Genomic DNA, 17,596 nt, shown 5'->3' on the forward strand with positions numbered 1-17,596 from the left:
TGTACGGCCACACTGAGGCGCTCCAACACAAACACAGACACAAAACAACACCACGCTGTTTGTCCAGTTGACCCAAATCAACACCAATACCTAGCCTGTTTGTCCAAAACACAGTATCTGCTGGCCACGTGTCTACTTCGCCACAACCTAATGTTAGTAACAAATGTAGGGGAGAGCCGCCAAGGTTGTAACGCTTCACGGTTGTAACATGGACGTTATATCTTGATTGGTCAACGCCACCATGACGCCATCGCGTCAGTATGTGTACAGCAACGTACTCTACGTGGCCAGGAGTTTGAAGTTTGAAGTGTTGACCTTCAAAATGCGTCTAATTTTACACCTGGAGTATATGTGTGGTACAATTTTTGTCTTTGGTGTTGGTGAATAAAAATCCACATGGATGTGTTCATGCTTATGTTCTTCATTAGTTTGCATCGTGTTTAGACGGAATTCACGTTCATTCTGGTCTGTAAGCAACTGCAAAGAAAACTTGCAAAAGCGGGTCATTTGTAACATGTGTTACAAATGGTCCGCTTCCATTCAATGCCATTATATGTAATATTTACATATTTGACATATTGGCCAATATTATATGTTCTGAAATGGTATTGTATCGTGTAGTGTATTCTGAAATTAGTTTAGGGTTGTATAACGTTGTACAACTCAATCAATCAAACGTTTGTTTAATCAATGTATTGCCCCATTGAAAAAAAAGAAATGGCCAAACTGGTACTGGTACACCCGATACTATTTAATATTTCCCTTATGTTTGATACATTTTCTTATCACATCCATGGTATGAAAACAATGCTAAGGAGTTGCTTCAATGAAATGTAATTGCTTTAAGCTGAGAACGATATGTTTAATGGTGTTTTTTAGCGTTGTTACATTTATCATGCATGCCGTTACAATTGATCCGATATGCGCAGCAAATGTAACACTGAAACAGCGTCCACGTTCGGTTGAATAACTCCCGACCTGTTTTATCAAAAAAATAACTTGAAGTGGTTTATGGTAGCTGACATGTGTAGGTCCGTTGCCTGAAAATATTACATGTGTAGCTAAACGGATCTCTGAGTAAAAGAATGAAACGTGCAAAATGTTACATCCTTGGCGGCTCTCCCCTATTAGTTTACTCACAGCACAGCACCGTCACTCCTGTCAGTTATTTCGTCCTAATAACTTGAAGTGGTTTATGGTAGCTGACATGTGTAGGTCCGTTGCCTGGAAATATGACATGTGTAGCTAAAGGGATCTCTGAGTAAAAAAATGGAACGTGCAAAATATGTTCTAAAATTGTATTGTATTGTGTAGTGTATTCTAAAATTAGTTTAGGGTTGTATAACGTTGTACAACTCAATCAATCAAACGTTTGTTTAATCAATGTATTGCCCCATTGAAAAAAAAGAAATGGCCAAACTGGTACACCCGATGCTATTTAATATTTCCCTTATGTTTGATACATTATCTTATCACATCCATGGTATGAAAACAATGCTAAGGAGTTGCTTCAATGAAATGTAATAGCTTTAAGCTGAAAACGATATGTTTAATGGTGTTTTTTAGCGTTGTTACATTTATCATGCATGCCGTTACAATTATTCCGATATGCGCAGCAAATGTAACACTGAAACAGCGTCCACGTTGGGTTTAATAACTCCCGAGCTGTTGTGTGTATTGCGTGGTTAAAAGGCCGTGTGTTTGTGTTGTAAACAACTCATGTTATGTCTGCGCACACTGTATGTTGCTATGGCTGCTGACGTTAGCATGTGTGCTATCAGGCAAAAGCTGAGATAGATATGCAACTACTACTGGGGAAAATGCCATACAAAACACAACACCTAATTTCGGAATGTTATTGTGACCTATTGAGCACAATCAGACCATCATGATTTGCTTGCTGGACCTATAATTAATTTATTAGCATTAAATGTCCACTCGCCCATCCAAAAGAAAAGCAAGATGGCTGCGACAGATTGTGAGCGCGACGGACTACGGAGGCCAGGAGGAACAGAGCTGGTGACGTAAGAGGCAGGCAGTGTTGCCAGGTTTGCGAATTGTAAGCGAGTTGCAGTGTATGCAAGTAGCGTGGTTAAATTCCTTGTTTCTCGGCGTGTTGTGGCACCCGTTTATCTGCTGGCTCGATCGTGATTTTCATAAAAGTAATATTTGCAGAGTAACTAAGAAACTTGAACGGCTAAAAAATAGGCTATGTCAGTTCGGGGAGGGTGGCGAATTTATTTTGCATATAGAGATGTGTGGTGAAAGTGTGGTTCGGTCGGAGATAGAGCATGAAGAATGAGTATGGGTACACCTTTTCACTTGTATATAGGATATCGTTGCTGTCAGGAGGAAACCTCATAACTCCATTTTTGAGGTTTTTGATTTTCTTGCATAAATCGATGCTACTGAACACCCTTACGTCTCTGTGTTGTTATGAACATATTGAAGCCTCTTAACTCCATTTGATCCTCAAACTATCGGTAGAAACACTTAACTCCACTGCTCTGTGGGAGCACTGACTGTAGCTCAGCCTCAGAGCTGCACGGAAGATAAACAAACAGTTTGTGTGTGTGTGTGTGTGTGTGTGTGTGTGTGTGTGTGTGTGTGTGTGTGTGTGTGTATGTGTGTGTATGCCCGCCTGTGCGTACATGTGAATGAGCGAGCGAGCGAGAGACAGACGGATACTAAAAGAGGGTGTGTGTGCGACTATGCGTGCGTGCGTGTATATGTGATAATCAAACTTGGAGATCCATTGTCAGTGGTAAATGGTGAATTTATATAGCGCCTTTATCCAAGTGGAGTTAAGAGGTTTCTCATTGATAAGAACTATCTTGACAGAGAAAACCACCTGTATACACCTGCTGTATTCTGGTAAAGTGGTGATAATATAAGGACACATGCAAGTATCTGATAATATATAAAGTCACAATACCAACATTGATGAGGCAGTATTGCTTTGTTTAAAATATATACGGTTTACTTCAATTTCTGAAAAATGGAAAATTTGTTTTTCCATTTCCTGAAAAATTAAGATTTTGGAGTTAAGCGGAGCAGTGATATAATTATATACTGTAGATGACCTAGTATATATGGAAGTATACAGGTAACACTGTATACAGTAACACTATTTACTCTTACTTCCTTGCACACTTTTCACCTTCGTCTCAGTTTATTTATTTAATTTTATTAATTTTTACCATCTGCCCTAATTGACTTTGTATTGAGGACAAAAAAGCGCTTCATAAATAAACGAGGTGCTTAGTGTGTATGGTATAGTATGCCCTCCTCAGTCTTACCCTGTGCAGCCAGTGGGGACATGTGCTGGTGTGTGTATGGTATAGTATGCACTCAGTCTTACCCTGTGCAGCCAGTGAGGACATGTGCTGGTGTGTGTATGGTATAGTATGCACTCCTTACCCTGTGCAGCCAGTGAGGACATGTGCTGGTGTGTGTATGGTATAGTATGCCCTCAGTCTTACCCTGTGCAGCCAGTGGGGACATGTGCTGGTGTGAGCGCCTGTGGATCTGGTGTCTGTAGGCGTACACGGCTAGCACCAGCACCATGATGCATCCCATAATACCCCCAGCTACTGGACCCACCGGAGCACTCTTGATCATGTTCAAAGATGCCACCTCCTCATCTGGGAGAGAGAAAGAGAAATAGATTGTTTTGTTCCACTTTTGCTTTGGGCGATGTAAACATATGCTTTCTCTTGCTGATACCACCCCCCCCCCCCCCCCCCCTTTGAATTGATTGAATTGAAAGAGAAGAAATACAGACAGAAGGAAGCAGAGGAAGTGAAACCTTTATTACTGGAGGTTATGAAAAGAGCTACAGAGGCTCCCTCTGGTGGCTCAATAAGTTGCAACTTGAATTGCGCCTGTTGACGGCATAGATGTAAAAAAATATACAGTAGATGCCTCATTGGCGAACTGTCTTCAATGGGAGGAGGCAGTCAATCGGAATCTTGAAGGCACACGCCTCTGATTGGTCTACCGATCGCCCCCCTTCTGTTCTTCCGTTTTGCTTCTGTATACTTCGCAAGGAATCTTGGGAAAGCTTGCGGCCAATATCACCTCCCCTTGCCTCCATGTTGCCTTCCATTGAGATACAGACACCCAAGAGCCGGAAGAGGCGTCTACCTGTATATGTCTATGGTTGGCGGTACATTATTCTACACTCTTTATGTTTCCCTAACAACACAGCTAGCACGTAGCCACGATAGCATGATATCTGCCAGCTGCCACTGGCAGCTATCATGCTATCGTCAAAACGCATCAGCATCAAGGAAAAGAGAGAAGTCTGCTTTTTTAATTGATTGTCAACATCCATTTGTATCCATTGACCCAGAAGACCCCATTACAATTCAAGTAATGTAACAGTACGCAGCAAAATCCTGAGTGTTAAGGCTACGAAAGTTGCATTCAACTTTTCTTAGCAAAAATAGCCAATCTACAAGCTCACAGTTTATCACAATGTGACAGATGTCGTCACATTACAGATTATGTAGATCAGCATTTTTCACTGTGCAACACCATCATAAGACGACGTGGTTAACAGTTCTAATTTTGCGGTCATTTCCAACTCACCTGCGAGCCCCATGCCATCCATATAAGGACTTTTGGCCCCTACAATGCCCCCAAAACACTCCTTCTGCAGAGCACAGTAGGGCTTGTCCAAGTGGGTCTTGCCATCACTGTCCACCATGCACCACTCACAGTCCAACACACCGAAGCAGTCACTGAAAGAGAACACAGGATTCCAGAGTAAGCAAATAGCCAGTTAGTTTGTTTCTGTGTGACGAATGCACCAAGGATCAAGAAGATGTTCACTTGGCAAAATATGGTAAAAAAGCACATACTATAGAAATTATGTTCTTCTCACACAACAGGAAATAGCCAACCTACAAGCTCACAATGTGCTGTGAGCTTGTAGGTCTTTAATGGCTACAGTGAGTGTGAATTATATGTACTAATATATGTAATATTTTATTATATGCAAAGCATAGTTTCCCTTGCATACCTGTTGGTCTATGAATGTATGTTGTGTACGGGCGTGTTATGTGCTACCTTAGTCTGATGGTCTTGGTCTGTGTGCGTACAATGTACAACCACCCTAAGGACTACTATCTGTAGTAGACATATCTGTAGTATGTAAACAGAGCTGCTACCTTTACACACATTGTAAATCTGAAGCTTTTTTGTATACCATTTAAATAGTTTCGAGAACGATAGTCACTCTGGTACCATTTGTACCAGAGTGACTGCAAAAAATTGCTACTATTTGTTTCAAAAAAGCTTTATACCCTATTATATGCACTATCGATTCAATGTCGATTCAATGTCACATAACTCTGTTTATACAATGCTGTGGGGTACAGCATTCAACTGTATATACTTTTCCGATTTTTAACAGTTTTTTATTATATTTTGACACTTGTTTTGGTAATGTATGTTTTCTCATGCCAATAAAGCTCATTTGAATTGTGTGCGTGTGTGTGTGTGTGTGTGTGTGTGTGTGTGTGTGTATGTGTGTTGTACCTGCTGGTGTATCTTTGACTACAGCGGGTGTTGATGCACTGAGGCAGGCTGTCCTGAAGTCCTGGGTCAATCATACTCAGACTGAGTGGCTCCTGATGAACCTCACAGCTGGGGTTCCTATAAGACACATAAATACACACACACACACTCACACTTAAAGTCCAATATCCAACAATGGTTAATGGCATCAAACCCCTTGAACCGGCATTTCAATCAAAACACTTCAATTAAAATAAAACATGCACTCAAAAAAAAGAGAAAAGCATTTTAACAAAGCACCTCAAAGGGGAAGAATACTCAAAACTGCTCGATCAAACCACAGGGAGAGTTTGATGGTCAAATCAGAATGACAAAAGAGAAATTAGCATTTGCACGCTGTTGACAAAAGACCTGGATGCTATGAAAAGAAAAGACGCGGAGAGAGACAACAATTAAATAAGAGTAACGGGCATGACACTCTTGACAGTGACAGCACATCATTGCCGTTGGAGAGAAACCTTGTATCTCCATAATTATTTAAACTTTGTTTTCTTCGTAAATTAATGCCCTAAGAATTAGGGCCTAATTCATCATACAAATGTCACACAAAGGTAGTGAAAATATCTGATCTACAAAATAGCAACGCAAGGCGATGCAACACGCTGTGAGCTTGTTATTCGGCTATTTTCATAATTTTAATAAATAATAATGAAAACAAAAACGGTTTTGGACATACAAGCTTTCCACCCGACAGCAACAACAAAGAAAAGAATAACAGACAGTGAAGAACCAACACAGTAGGGCTGCAACTATTCATCATTTTCTAAGCTATTATGCTATGATAATTCTTAAAGCATGTTTATTTTAACAAAATGACGCAAAGGAAAAATCTGATTTTTTTTTATTTTACAATCTACTAAATCGACCAGTCAAATTGAATATGTAAGCCCTATTATAGCCCTATGTTATACTTCTTTGTACAACAGTGTTCAGAAACATGAAAAACCCGTTTGCCCCGTCACGTGCTACTTGGCAACATCGGATTTTGAACCGGAGACCAATCGATATTTAAAAGACAACAGTATCCCTGCTGCGGGGAGAGAAGGTGTCGAGAAGGCGTTTGAAGCCTGGGGGAGAGAGTGGCCAATGAGAACGCAGGACAAAACACTAAATGCAGTTAAAGGCATGATGATAAAGGGCCTTTCTGTGTGGAGTTTGCATGTTCTCCCCGTGTCCCCTAGGGTAGCTTCCCTCACAAAAAACATGCAGTAATCCTGGTCACTAAACTGCCTCCCCCTGGCCAGCCGGGGCGCCTGATGGAGGGGAAAGGAACTGGTTGGAATAACTTGTACCTTCCACGCGCTACGTCCAACCAGGACCTGTCAGGTGTAAAGGAGCAACTTGGACACTCAGGCATGAAGGAAGCATGAGTTCAAGTCCGTTGCTCTCCCCTTGTCTCCCATATATGGGGACTAGGTTGGTGGAGGGTGTGTAGAGCCCAGGATCACATTAGATGATTGACACAAGGGTGAAAATTGGGTTACAAAATCGTGGGATAAAAAATATATATATAAAAAAAAAAGATAATCACTGACCTGTTCTCAGCGTAGCTGAGGTTGCCAGTACACTCATTGACCTCCAGGGGGCACTCACATGGACACTCACACTCATTCTGCTCCATTCTGCACAACAGAAAATATACATGTCATTCTCTGAACGTGAAGTAAACATGACATATTATGCAAAAGGACAGACATGTTTGGTAGACCTGTGGCAGTTGAGACAGAGTCTGTCCACAGTGCTGCAGGCACAGAAAGCCAGGGAGTCGCACGTCTCGTTGACTATACCAGCGAAGGCGTTAGTGCCAGGGATGCGAGTCAGCCGGTACTTGGAACAGTGACTGCCATGGACCAGGTTAGTAAGGTCACCCTGAGAGAGAGAGAGAGAGAGGGAGGGAGGGAGACAGAAGCTAAATTCCAATACCGCAACTTTCACACTCGCTCACTCTCCTCGCGTCATCCACTCGCTCCTCGGCTCCGCCCCCAGCGAGGAGGAGAGGATTCGATGCGAGGACAGAGGGGTGGTCGAATTTTCCTCTAGAATCGGAATGTACTACGCTGTCATTTCAAAGCGACGGCACATTCCGCGATCACTAATGACGTGTATCAATTCAATTCAATTCAAAGGACTTTATTGGCATTGGAAAACATACGTTTACATTGCCAAAGCAAAAGTGGTGGAACAATACAGTGTCACACAGCTGGATCACTGGAACTCCGAACAGAGCCGTAGCCTACAGTCTACAGAATAGACAATTCATGATTTTGTGCATGTAACCGAGGTCAATGTGTATGTATTGGTAACATGTGCAAGGCTATTTATTCCTGAAATAGTGAATAAGCGCCAGGATGCGCACACGTATAAATCACCCCCACTTCCTCCGACAGTCCCTCCTCCAACGGTCTTTGCAAATAACGGACACTATAACAGGAATTAGGTATAGATCTCTGACTTACTCAGTTCAGTCCACATATAAATAAATACATTTTTGTCACCGTCATTCATAGCAGTCTGTGCATTCAGGCATGCACAGAGAGAAATTAACTATGCTTTTGAGGTGCGCACAATATAGCCGGCCTAATTTATATAGGCTATCCTACTTTTATTATGCTTATATCACACAATGCAATAAAGCCAGTGGCTTGTTGTGGTCCTTTCACTTTCACATATGTAGACTAGATAGGCTACTTTATCATTCGGAAGATCTATTCATTCAGCGAAAATGTGTCTCTTCAACAAACAGTAAAGCTTTTTAGTGTGTGTGCACGCACGCACAGTGCGTGCAGGTGTGTGTTGGGTCAGCGACTCAGCCGGCCGGCAGCTAGTGGATGGGGGGGGGGTGCATAGTATCGGGTTTCAAGCAGTGTTTTCTGTGCCACATGTGGAGGAGGCGGACTTATGTCACTACATGTACAGTACACGTGATGCGGAAATCCGCTGCGAGGAGACAAAATACCCCACCGAGCCTGCATCTGATGTACACTCGCTCTATGCGGTCTCGGAGAGCCCACTCGGCTCCTCCACTCGACTCCACTCTCCTCCTCGATGGAGCATTTTAACAATTGGAACGTGAATCATTTCCGGGTTACGCTGGAATGACCCCGAGTGACCGAGTGGGAGTGAGCGAGGGGCCGATATTTTGGGTATTGGAATTTAGCTAGAGTGAGTGAGTGAGTGAGTGAGAGTGAGTGAGTGGTTAGGTAAAAACTAAAATAATGCATGTTCAACTGGAGGTTGATCATAGCTGCAGTTCTGATAATGACCAAAAGGAGGGGCCATAGCACTGTCAGAAAATGGTATGGTCTCCCTAACTGTGTCTATCTCCCCATTCAACATCAGTTTTCTACAGTCTCACAAACACACACAAACTCACCAATATGCTGGTGTTGAAGTTATAGACTATAGAGGACACTCACCAATATGCTGGTGTTGAACTTATAGAAGCGTTGGACAGTGCGGTCGCTGAAGCTGTTACACAGGTTCTTCTTGACAAAGTTTGGATGGTTCAGGATGTCATTGGCCACCAGAGGCTCCTACAACATGAAACACACACACACACACACACACACACACACACACACACACACACACACACACACACACACACACACACAGACAGACAGAATAGAAATGAGTAGGAAAATCCTAAAACGCTCAAATATGCTCGACAGTAACAGTATGCATTATGAAAAAAGATATGAGAGAGGGGGAAAAAAAGAAGAAATCCACTATAAAAGTAAAAAACTGATCCCGTCTAGCCTCTCAATCCCCCAAACAATCCCATGGCTACAATACCACATCCTTAATGATGCGTCATGACAGAGATTCAGACATCATTTGAAATCTGAGATGGCGACTGTTTCTCAGTTGAAGGAGTTCAAGCAGTTCATGTATGGATGTTTGTGTTCATGGCCATGCATGCGTCTGTGCATGTTTACATGCCTCTTTGTTCACGGGCACATGTGTGACAAACAGAATACGTCTGTTTAGAATAAGACTGTTTACGTATGTCTCTGTTTGCTTGTTGCCGATGAACTCAATACGTTCATTGTTGTTTATTTGCACGCAGTGTCTTGGAAGAAGGAAGTTGACTGCTATTAACTGAACATCAAATCTCCTGGTGTGTTAGCACGGCATCATAATGCAGCACAAATGAAGAAACCTGTTTCTCTTCAGTTTCTTCTTATTAATGTCAAGTTGAGGTGTTGCCTCTGATGTAGCCAAAAGGGGACGCTGCATACAGAACCGAATAGTTCTGATGATCCTCATGGGGGCTACCCGCAGCCCCGCCTCCCCCCCCCACAGTGGTGGGTTAAAATAAATTGATGTTTTCACTGGTACTTTGGGTAGGCTACAGAATTGCGTTGGGGGGGACTATCGCGGCCGAGCGTAGCGAGGCCGCCGCCGCGGATTTATTTATTTCCCAAATGGTCTAAAATTGAGTTATTTAGCATACTTTTACCAATGAATTAGCCTATACACAGACAACGACTGATTAGCCTATTTTGGACGATATGGGTCTTTTCTCGAGTCAGTGTGTAGTCTCACTATAGTCTGTGTAGATTACCCGGCGGTGTTGCTGCCCCTCGCGAGCCGGCTCATGGCTCTTCACAGACGGCACAGAGACAGCAGTCACTCCGCTGAATGTGTCAGTGTTGCTGCCTTACACACCCGCCGCCTATGGGCACTGTACTGTAGGCATATAATACCTGGCTAGGTGAAAACAAAAGAAACCCGATTAGCATTTGAGTACTTTTAACACCTCTGAACAGCCGGCGGAATTCCAGAGCATGTGTAAATACGCTAGTATGCAGTCTGTGACAGAGTCACAGAGTGTCAATAATTCCCAGAAAATCTGTAATGTTAATATAAAATGTCCACGAAAATCCTCATGGGGGCTAAAAGGGGCTATTTAATTCTTCATGGGGGCTATAGCCCCATAGCCCCCACAGACTCGACGTCGTTGGCTGCATACCTATGGAACACGCTCTACTCTATAAGGGTGTATGTGATCACGTCTGTGTGTGCGTGCGTGTGTCTTTACCTTGTGTGTGATGTGCTGTTGCTCTGCAGGGGCATGACCTTTGGGGTCAATGAGTGTAGGATGGGCCACAAGGTATCCCCTGTCCTCCATTATAAAGCACCTAGAACCACCACACACACACACACACACACACACACACACACACACACACACACACACACACACACACACACATTGAACTATTACCACACAATCATGACTTGTACCATAAACACATTAGGTTTTTTTTATGGGATTCTTTACCAGAACATATTCGTCCCCGGCAACGACTTATCAGGCACAATATCACTGGTTAACACATTCAATGCTTAGCTCATACTGTCCCAGGCCTCTACTAAATACTGGCCAGTAAACACTTTGCCTACGCCAGCCCTATACCAAATATTCTTGTATCTGCCAAATACTGATCCTGATAAATCATCTCTATCGCTCCAACCATGCCCGTTTGTTAAGTAGTTTAATATAGCAATAGAGAGAATATCAGATGAAGAGAGTGAGGGAACAGATGAGAAGGGTGTGTGGGGAGGGAGGGAGGGAAGGACAGAATAGAAAGTGAGTGAACAGCACATCTTCTCCAAGATGCCTGTGGAATGCTTTCATCATTAGTTCACTCCCTTTCTTCCTGCTGGTTTTACTCCCTTGTTCTGTTCTGCCCGCTCCACCAGCTGCATGGGGATCCATTATTTAGTCCAGATGGGAGATGCCCTACACCAAGTTTTGCTTATGAAATATGATATGAGTTTAGTCTAGAGTACAAGATACAGGAAAAGCCAAGACAAGAGAACAGCCAAGAAGATAACAGTATGAACAAATAAAATAAATATAAATAGACAAGAGCCGAAAAAGAACAGCCTAGAACATAACAGTCTAAAGGAAAAGAATGGACTATCTCTCCATATAATTCTTACCTGATTTTGTTGCCCTTGTCCTGGTTGCAGATAGGCAGCAGGTCCAACAGCACCTTATAGAAGTAGCGCAGAGTGAAGTCTATACCCATCACTGCTACAGCATAACCAGAAGCCATCTGAGAGCTAGAAATACACACACACAATGAGTAGAAGATATGTTAATAATTAGTGTGTGTGTGTGTGTGTGTGTGTGTGTGTGTGTGTGTGTGTGTGTGTGTGTGTGTGTGTGTGTGTGTGTGTGTGTGTGTAGTTGTGTGACTGTTAGAGGATCTGCTTGTCTAAAACACTGCATGATGAAAAGGTTACACACATCGATCAGCCTTTGAGTTTATTAGCATTGCACATCCTGAAAAAACATTTGTTCTGTTGTTACCTAGGCTATTATACACTCGGCTGAAAGCCCCCCCCCCCCCCGTGTGTGTGTGCGCCTTAATCCCTGCTTCCGCTGGCAGATGTGAACTGTTGTTTGTCAAAGGTGATCAAATATCTGTTGGCCACAGTGACACTGTATTTATTTGTGTGTATGTGCATGTGTTCTCACGCACATGTGTGCACGCACAAAATGAAAAAGTCTAGTCTAGTTTCTTGAACTTTCCATTTTGCACTGCCAGAAAGTCATTAAGAACCATGTGATGTTCTTTTGTCTCTTGCTTACAGTTTTCTTTTCATGGGCCTAGGGCTCTATGCTAGATCCACTGCTTTTTTCACTCACCACAAAATCTCTTTTTGTCAAAATAGACTAATTACAAGCTCTGCTTGTAGATCCTGAAATTCTTTCTGAAAGTAATTAATAGGGTTAATTATAGGGCTCAATATTGCATTGTGTTTACATGTTGAACTGACATAAAAGAGAAAGAGCAGATCTCATGTCTGCCAGAAAAGCTGCCCTTCAATCCTGTCCATTTGACATTGCAATAGTGTGTGTGTGTGCGTGCATGCATCTATGCGTGAAAATGCAAAACTGTTTTGTATTAAACAAACTGCTTCAACTTTAGCAGTAGCCTATGCAACACACCCTCACACACAATTTGTCTTTTCCCGTTTGTTGTGTAGAGCAAACTACTGAATAATCCCTTGGGCCTTGCGCACGCATGCACGCTTATTGAACCATTACATAACACACTAATCCTGATTTATCAAAAACGCTGATAAACATTCAGAATAACTCTTCCTACAGTATGCGTCACTGTGAGTTTGTGTACAGCCCAGTTGCATGGTTCATAGATAAAAGCTAGATAATGGTTCAACTAAGATTTAAGTTTTGTTGCTGTAAAACCAACTATGGTAATCTCCACAAGGTGTATTTTAAGATTACTGAAATTGACATTAAGATACAGTGGCCATGTTTTAATCCGTTCATATCTCTTCCTCCCCCATTCTGGAGGAAACAAACACTGCAATAAGAATATATATAGATAAATATATATAGATGTATATACAGTATACACACACACACACACACACACACACACACACACACACACACACACACACACAATCTCAGGTACTATGTGTAATTATATTCTCGTAGAAAAGAGACCCCTTGGTTATATGGATGTACAGCCTAAAGCTTCTAAAATGTTCTTTCTTGCCTTGATCTCCCTCCCACCCTCCACTCCCCCTCTCTTCTTTGTTTATAACATATACATATATATATATATATATATATATATATATATAATAACACAATGGGAGCTATGCACAAAAACAAATTTCACCCACTTTTTTACTTGTTAACGTGACAATAAAGACGATACTGATTATATGGACCTTACAGTCCATTTGGTTCCATTTGTACACAAGCAACGTTATGGCCTACGATCAGTGTGAATGAAAAACTGTTCATCTGGGTTGGGTTATCTTACCTGGAGGCATGGATAGTATGACTTATGGTGACGACATAACCAGCCCCTCCGACATCCAGATAGGGACCGGTGAAGGTGATGAGACCAGGGTTAGCCACTGCATGCTGGTACCTACACAACACAGCAGAACATGTGTTCACTCATCCGAGCAACCATCTGCTGGGTGAAGCAGGAAAAGTAAATTCCCCTCCCTGCGGTTCTAGAACGTACTCGGCTCGCCATTTTCTGTAAAAGCAGGATAATATTAATGTGCTCGTCTCAAGTTAGTAAACTTGACCCGGCTCTGTACCACATTTGACACCAAAATCTCCTGCCGACCTACAAGCTCACAACACGTTGCGAGCTTGGAGATCTGCTATATTGGGCATATGACTAGTATTATGCTGAAAACCGACAGACGTACCACACCACAACATTTTTTAATTTGATCAATCATTAAAGATAGAGTGCTGTGATTTTTTTCCACCCTAAAACATGATCATCAGGTATTATTATTATACAAGGAGGAAGAATTGTTTTCGAAAATATGTTGTTAAAATGTAGTTTGTATGTGGACACGCCCACCAGTTCATTAAGTATGCCTGGTTTGCCTGGTGGGTGGTGATGGGTGGTGATCCACCTGAATTGAAGCCGCACCCACAGCTGGTGTTGTATGATAAAGGGGGATGGGTTAGGGGAAGGGATGATATTGTGATGTCACCATATAACAGTTTTTTTCATTGGCACAATTGACTGTCAAAGTTTCAGCCTCCAGGAAGAAAGCCTAAATACAAAGGGAAGACATCATTGCACATAACAACCACACCAAGGGGTCTAACTTACATAAACACATAAAAACTGGTAAAAATAAAAAAAATCATGGCACTCCATCTTTAACTGAGAATACATAATGACAAAATTATATCAAAGAGACATTAACAGATATAATGTTTAGAAAACTTTAATTCAACAAAAGCAGAGAGATAAAACAGCTTGACTGATTCAACTCTATCCCTCCATTCAAGTATTGGAAATTATTCCTACGTAGACACCTTTTATCAACAAGAACACATGCACATACACACACTACCCATAAATTCTTCCTCCCCCTCTGCAGTGCACACACACTTCTCATCGCCCTCCGCCATTCCCCCAAAGTAAACCTCACCATTGTCTGCGGGTTGGGTCAAAGGCTTTGTCCATCAATGAGCCCGGGTAAATCCGTAGCACCCCATTGGGCGTTGCTATGTAACGCCGCACAATGTAGCAGTTGAGGCTACTCATTTCCATTAGTGTCATCCACTCATCCGTGACGTGACTGGTTGCCATAACCTCATTCCTGACAGAGGACTGGAGAGAGAGACAGAGATGGACAGAGGAGATAGTTGGAGAAAGTACAGGATGGAGGAAGGAATTGAGAGGGATTCATTTAAACAGACAAAGGTTTTCTTTTTTGTCTGAGGCTTTTGAAAAGTCCTGTACCAGTGTGAGTGTCGGTGCCCTTGCCCGTTTGTCAGTTCAGACAAATAATACGGTTACTCAAACATTCATCATTCATTTCCATACAGATTTTTAGATTACCTGCAAACATGTGATCAAGAGAATACTTAATTTAGGAATGAATAGTTTGCCCTAACAAATGGAAATTAAAAATAAAAATAAAACTTGAGGGGGAAAATCGTATCCCTCCCTATAGGGGTTTACAGAGGAGCTTAGACGTTTCAAAGGGCCGATGAGGTCACCGGAGGGGGCCTTTAAGACTAGCCTGGGAAGCAGAACTGGGACTGCAGCTTAGAGTTCAAACTCTATAGCTTCCACTCACCCCCTAGCAGAAAGAGAGAGGAGAGAGAGAGAGATAGCGAGACAGCGAGAGAGAGAGCGAAAAAGAGAGGAATGCACACAGACTGCCAAAACCACATGGGGTTAGTCCCCTTCTTAAAGATGCAGAACGTGAATTTAGGTGGAAAATACCTAGCCTATTAGCTTAATGCCAGCTGTCTCAGGAGGTGGTAATACCTCTGCTTGCCTGGAGTAAAGAAAAATGATCCAACACTGTGCTTCACCATCGGTCTGATTTAACTAACACTATTCTTGTGTTTGTGTACAGGTGGATGCTGACTAATGTATGTACAGTATGCATGGTTGCACACAAAAATTCATGTATAGATATATAGGTGTGTGTGTGTGTGTGTGTGTGTGTGTGTGTGTGTGTGTGTGTGTTGAGCCCACACACAGCAGGACTGGCTATGAGACATGTTGTAAATCAGGAAGTTGATCTACAGCGCATGATTTGTGTGTGTGCGTGCCTTCAAGCCAGAGGTAGTAGGTATGAGGTGCACGTGTGTTCAATCACGTATATGTGTGCTTGTGAGTGCATACCTTGAGGCCAGGGTTGGCTATAAGCCTGGTATTGTCGCTGAGGTAGGCAGTGTAGTGCTCCACCATGCGCTTGGTCTCTGGCTGACTGAGGTGCTCGTAGGGAGAGGAGAAGCTGCCTGCTGCCAGCATCACCGTGGGAGACTCTGGAGGAAAAACAAACAGTGAGGCATATTAATAAGCTCATGAGCCAATTAAAAGCCACACCTGGGTGTGCAAACCCAATGTCTATTTGAACATTTGACCGATTATGTAACTTCAACCTCGAGTTTTGAGACCCAAAACAAAAGTAAATCATCTTTTCAGGGCATCATTCCCATCTCTTCTCAAGTTTGAGATTCATTCTGACCTTAAACTTTTACCTTTTCCACTGCTTACGGATAACTCCCAACAAGTTTCATGAAAGTCCACCCATCTATTCTCAATAGGGTTGTCCCGATCCGATCACGTGATCCGAAATCTGAGCCGATCTCGGCATTTTCAAATGATCGGAATTGGATCGGGAGCAAAACAACGTGATCGGGACATCCCTAGTATCAATATTATATCCATATATTAGACAGGATATTGTCTGTAACTTTGACATGTGTGCCCGCCACACATGCATGAGGGCGGCTGTCTGGCGTTCTCACCGACAGTGGCGAGCTGTTTGAAGTGCAGACAGGAGCTGGGCTGACCCAGCAGGTCTAAACGATGGTAGAGCAGCTTGGAGCTGGGAGCCGTGTTGAGGTTCTTCAGGTGCTTGACAGGGATCTCTGGCTGCACATAGACGATGCACAGGATGAACGACGTGTCCTGTACCTGGGAGACACAGAGGGATACAGGGAAGGGATCAACTAAACATGACGGAAATAAACATTAAGTCTGAATCTCTTAATGTTGCACATCAACAATTTTTATGCACAAATAGCGATATAACAAAGTCAGTATAGTATAGTATAGATTTACAAGCTCAACACGTTGCAGTGAAACACATTGTTAGCTTGTAGATCTACTATTTTCCGTACACGACACCACCATGCAACCAAGTATAATTTAAGATGGGAGATAAGTGTTCCAAGTGTTTCCTATGCTTTTGTTGGTAAGATATCTCCTACATATATTGAGTTGATAAAAACTGAGGTATTATGAATATCTTTGCAATAATGTCAAAAGAGTGCGAAAACGACAGTGTTTTGTACATTTCAATGGCACCTGTGCCTTCAGCAGTGCCTGTGCACAGTGTGCAGTGAATGAACTGTAGTGCGAATTGGCTGTTCATCCCCAAGAACAAGAATCCATGGTTGGGCATGATATTTATTTATATCTAATAAAGACTGCATACTATGTATGAACCCAGAGCAGTGACACACTCTCCACTACTGTCTGCCCTTTCCGCCTAAGTGTTTATTGTCAAACATCACAGCCAATGTGTTTCCCAGAGGTGTTTCCCTGCTCTGTTGGCAGTAAACAATGCTGCCAGTGCTGAGAGACATGGCCGTTTCACTGACAGATCCTAAATGAAACACATTAGGCTTGATGGTTACCCAATTATACACACACACACACACACACACACACACACACACACACACACACACACACACACACACACAGTATTTACAAATACCATATCCATTTTTATCACAAGCCCAAAACATTACGATAGAAATTAGGGATTCAGTGCCTTGCTCAAGGGCACTACAGTGGGGCTTTCGAGGCATGACTAAGTGTTACTTATTCACTCGCCCACCCAGAGTTTTCTTGCCAGTCCAAGGTACTGAACCGGTAACCTTCCTGCCAGAAGCGTGATTCTCTAGCCTTTAGGGGACTGCTGCCCATTGACTTTGGCTGGCCTAATA

The 17,596-nt window shown here is 42.6% G+C and overlaps 1 protein-coding gene across 1 annotated transcript in view; it reads right to left on the reverse strand.

Annotated features, from left to right (window-relative positions):
• cachd1 (cache domain containing 1) overlaps positions 1-17,596 on the reverse strand; it is a 98,248-nt gene that overhangs the window by 10,058 nt on the left and 70,594 nt on the right. The window contains exons 13-24 of the mRNA XM_080771215.1: positions 16,388-16,556; positions 15,759-15,901; positions 14,548-14,729; positions 13,401-13,511; positions 11,536-11,658; positions 10,628-10,727; positions 9,000-9,116; positions 7,292-7,452; positions 7,119-7,205; positions 5,545-5,661; positions 4,594-4,745; positions 3,483-3,644 (exon numbers count right to left, since the gene is read on the reverse strand). Coding sequence (XP_080627341.1) covers positions 3,483-3,644; positions 4,594-4,745; positions 5,545-5,661; positions 7,119-7,205; positions 7,292-7,452; positions 9,000-9,116; positions 10,628-10,727; positions 11,536-11,658; positions 13,401-13,511; positions 14,548-14,729; positions 15,759-15,901; positions 16,388-16,556 — 1,624 coding nt within the window. The remainder of the gene's footprint in view (positions 1-3,482; positions 3,645-4,593; positions 4,746-5,544; positions 5,662-7,118; positions 7,206-7,291; positions 7,453-8,999; positions 9,117-10,627; positions 10,728-11,535; positions 11,659-13,400; positions 13,512-14,547; positions 14,730-15,758; positions 15,902-16,387; positions 16,557-17,596) is intronic.

This window comes from Protomyctophum bolini (assembly GCF_963924005.1).
Source record: "Protomyctophum bolini genome assembly, chromosome: 8".
NCBI lineage: Eukaryota > Metazoa > Chordata > Actinopteri > Myctophiformes > Myctophidae > Protomyctophum > Protomyctophum bolini.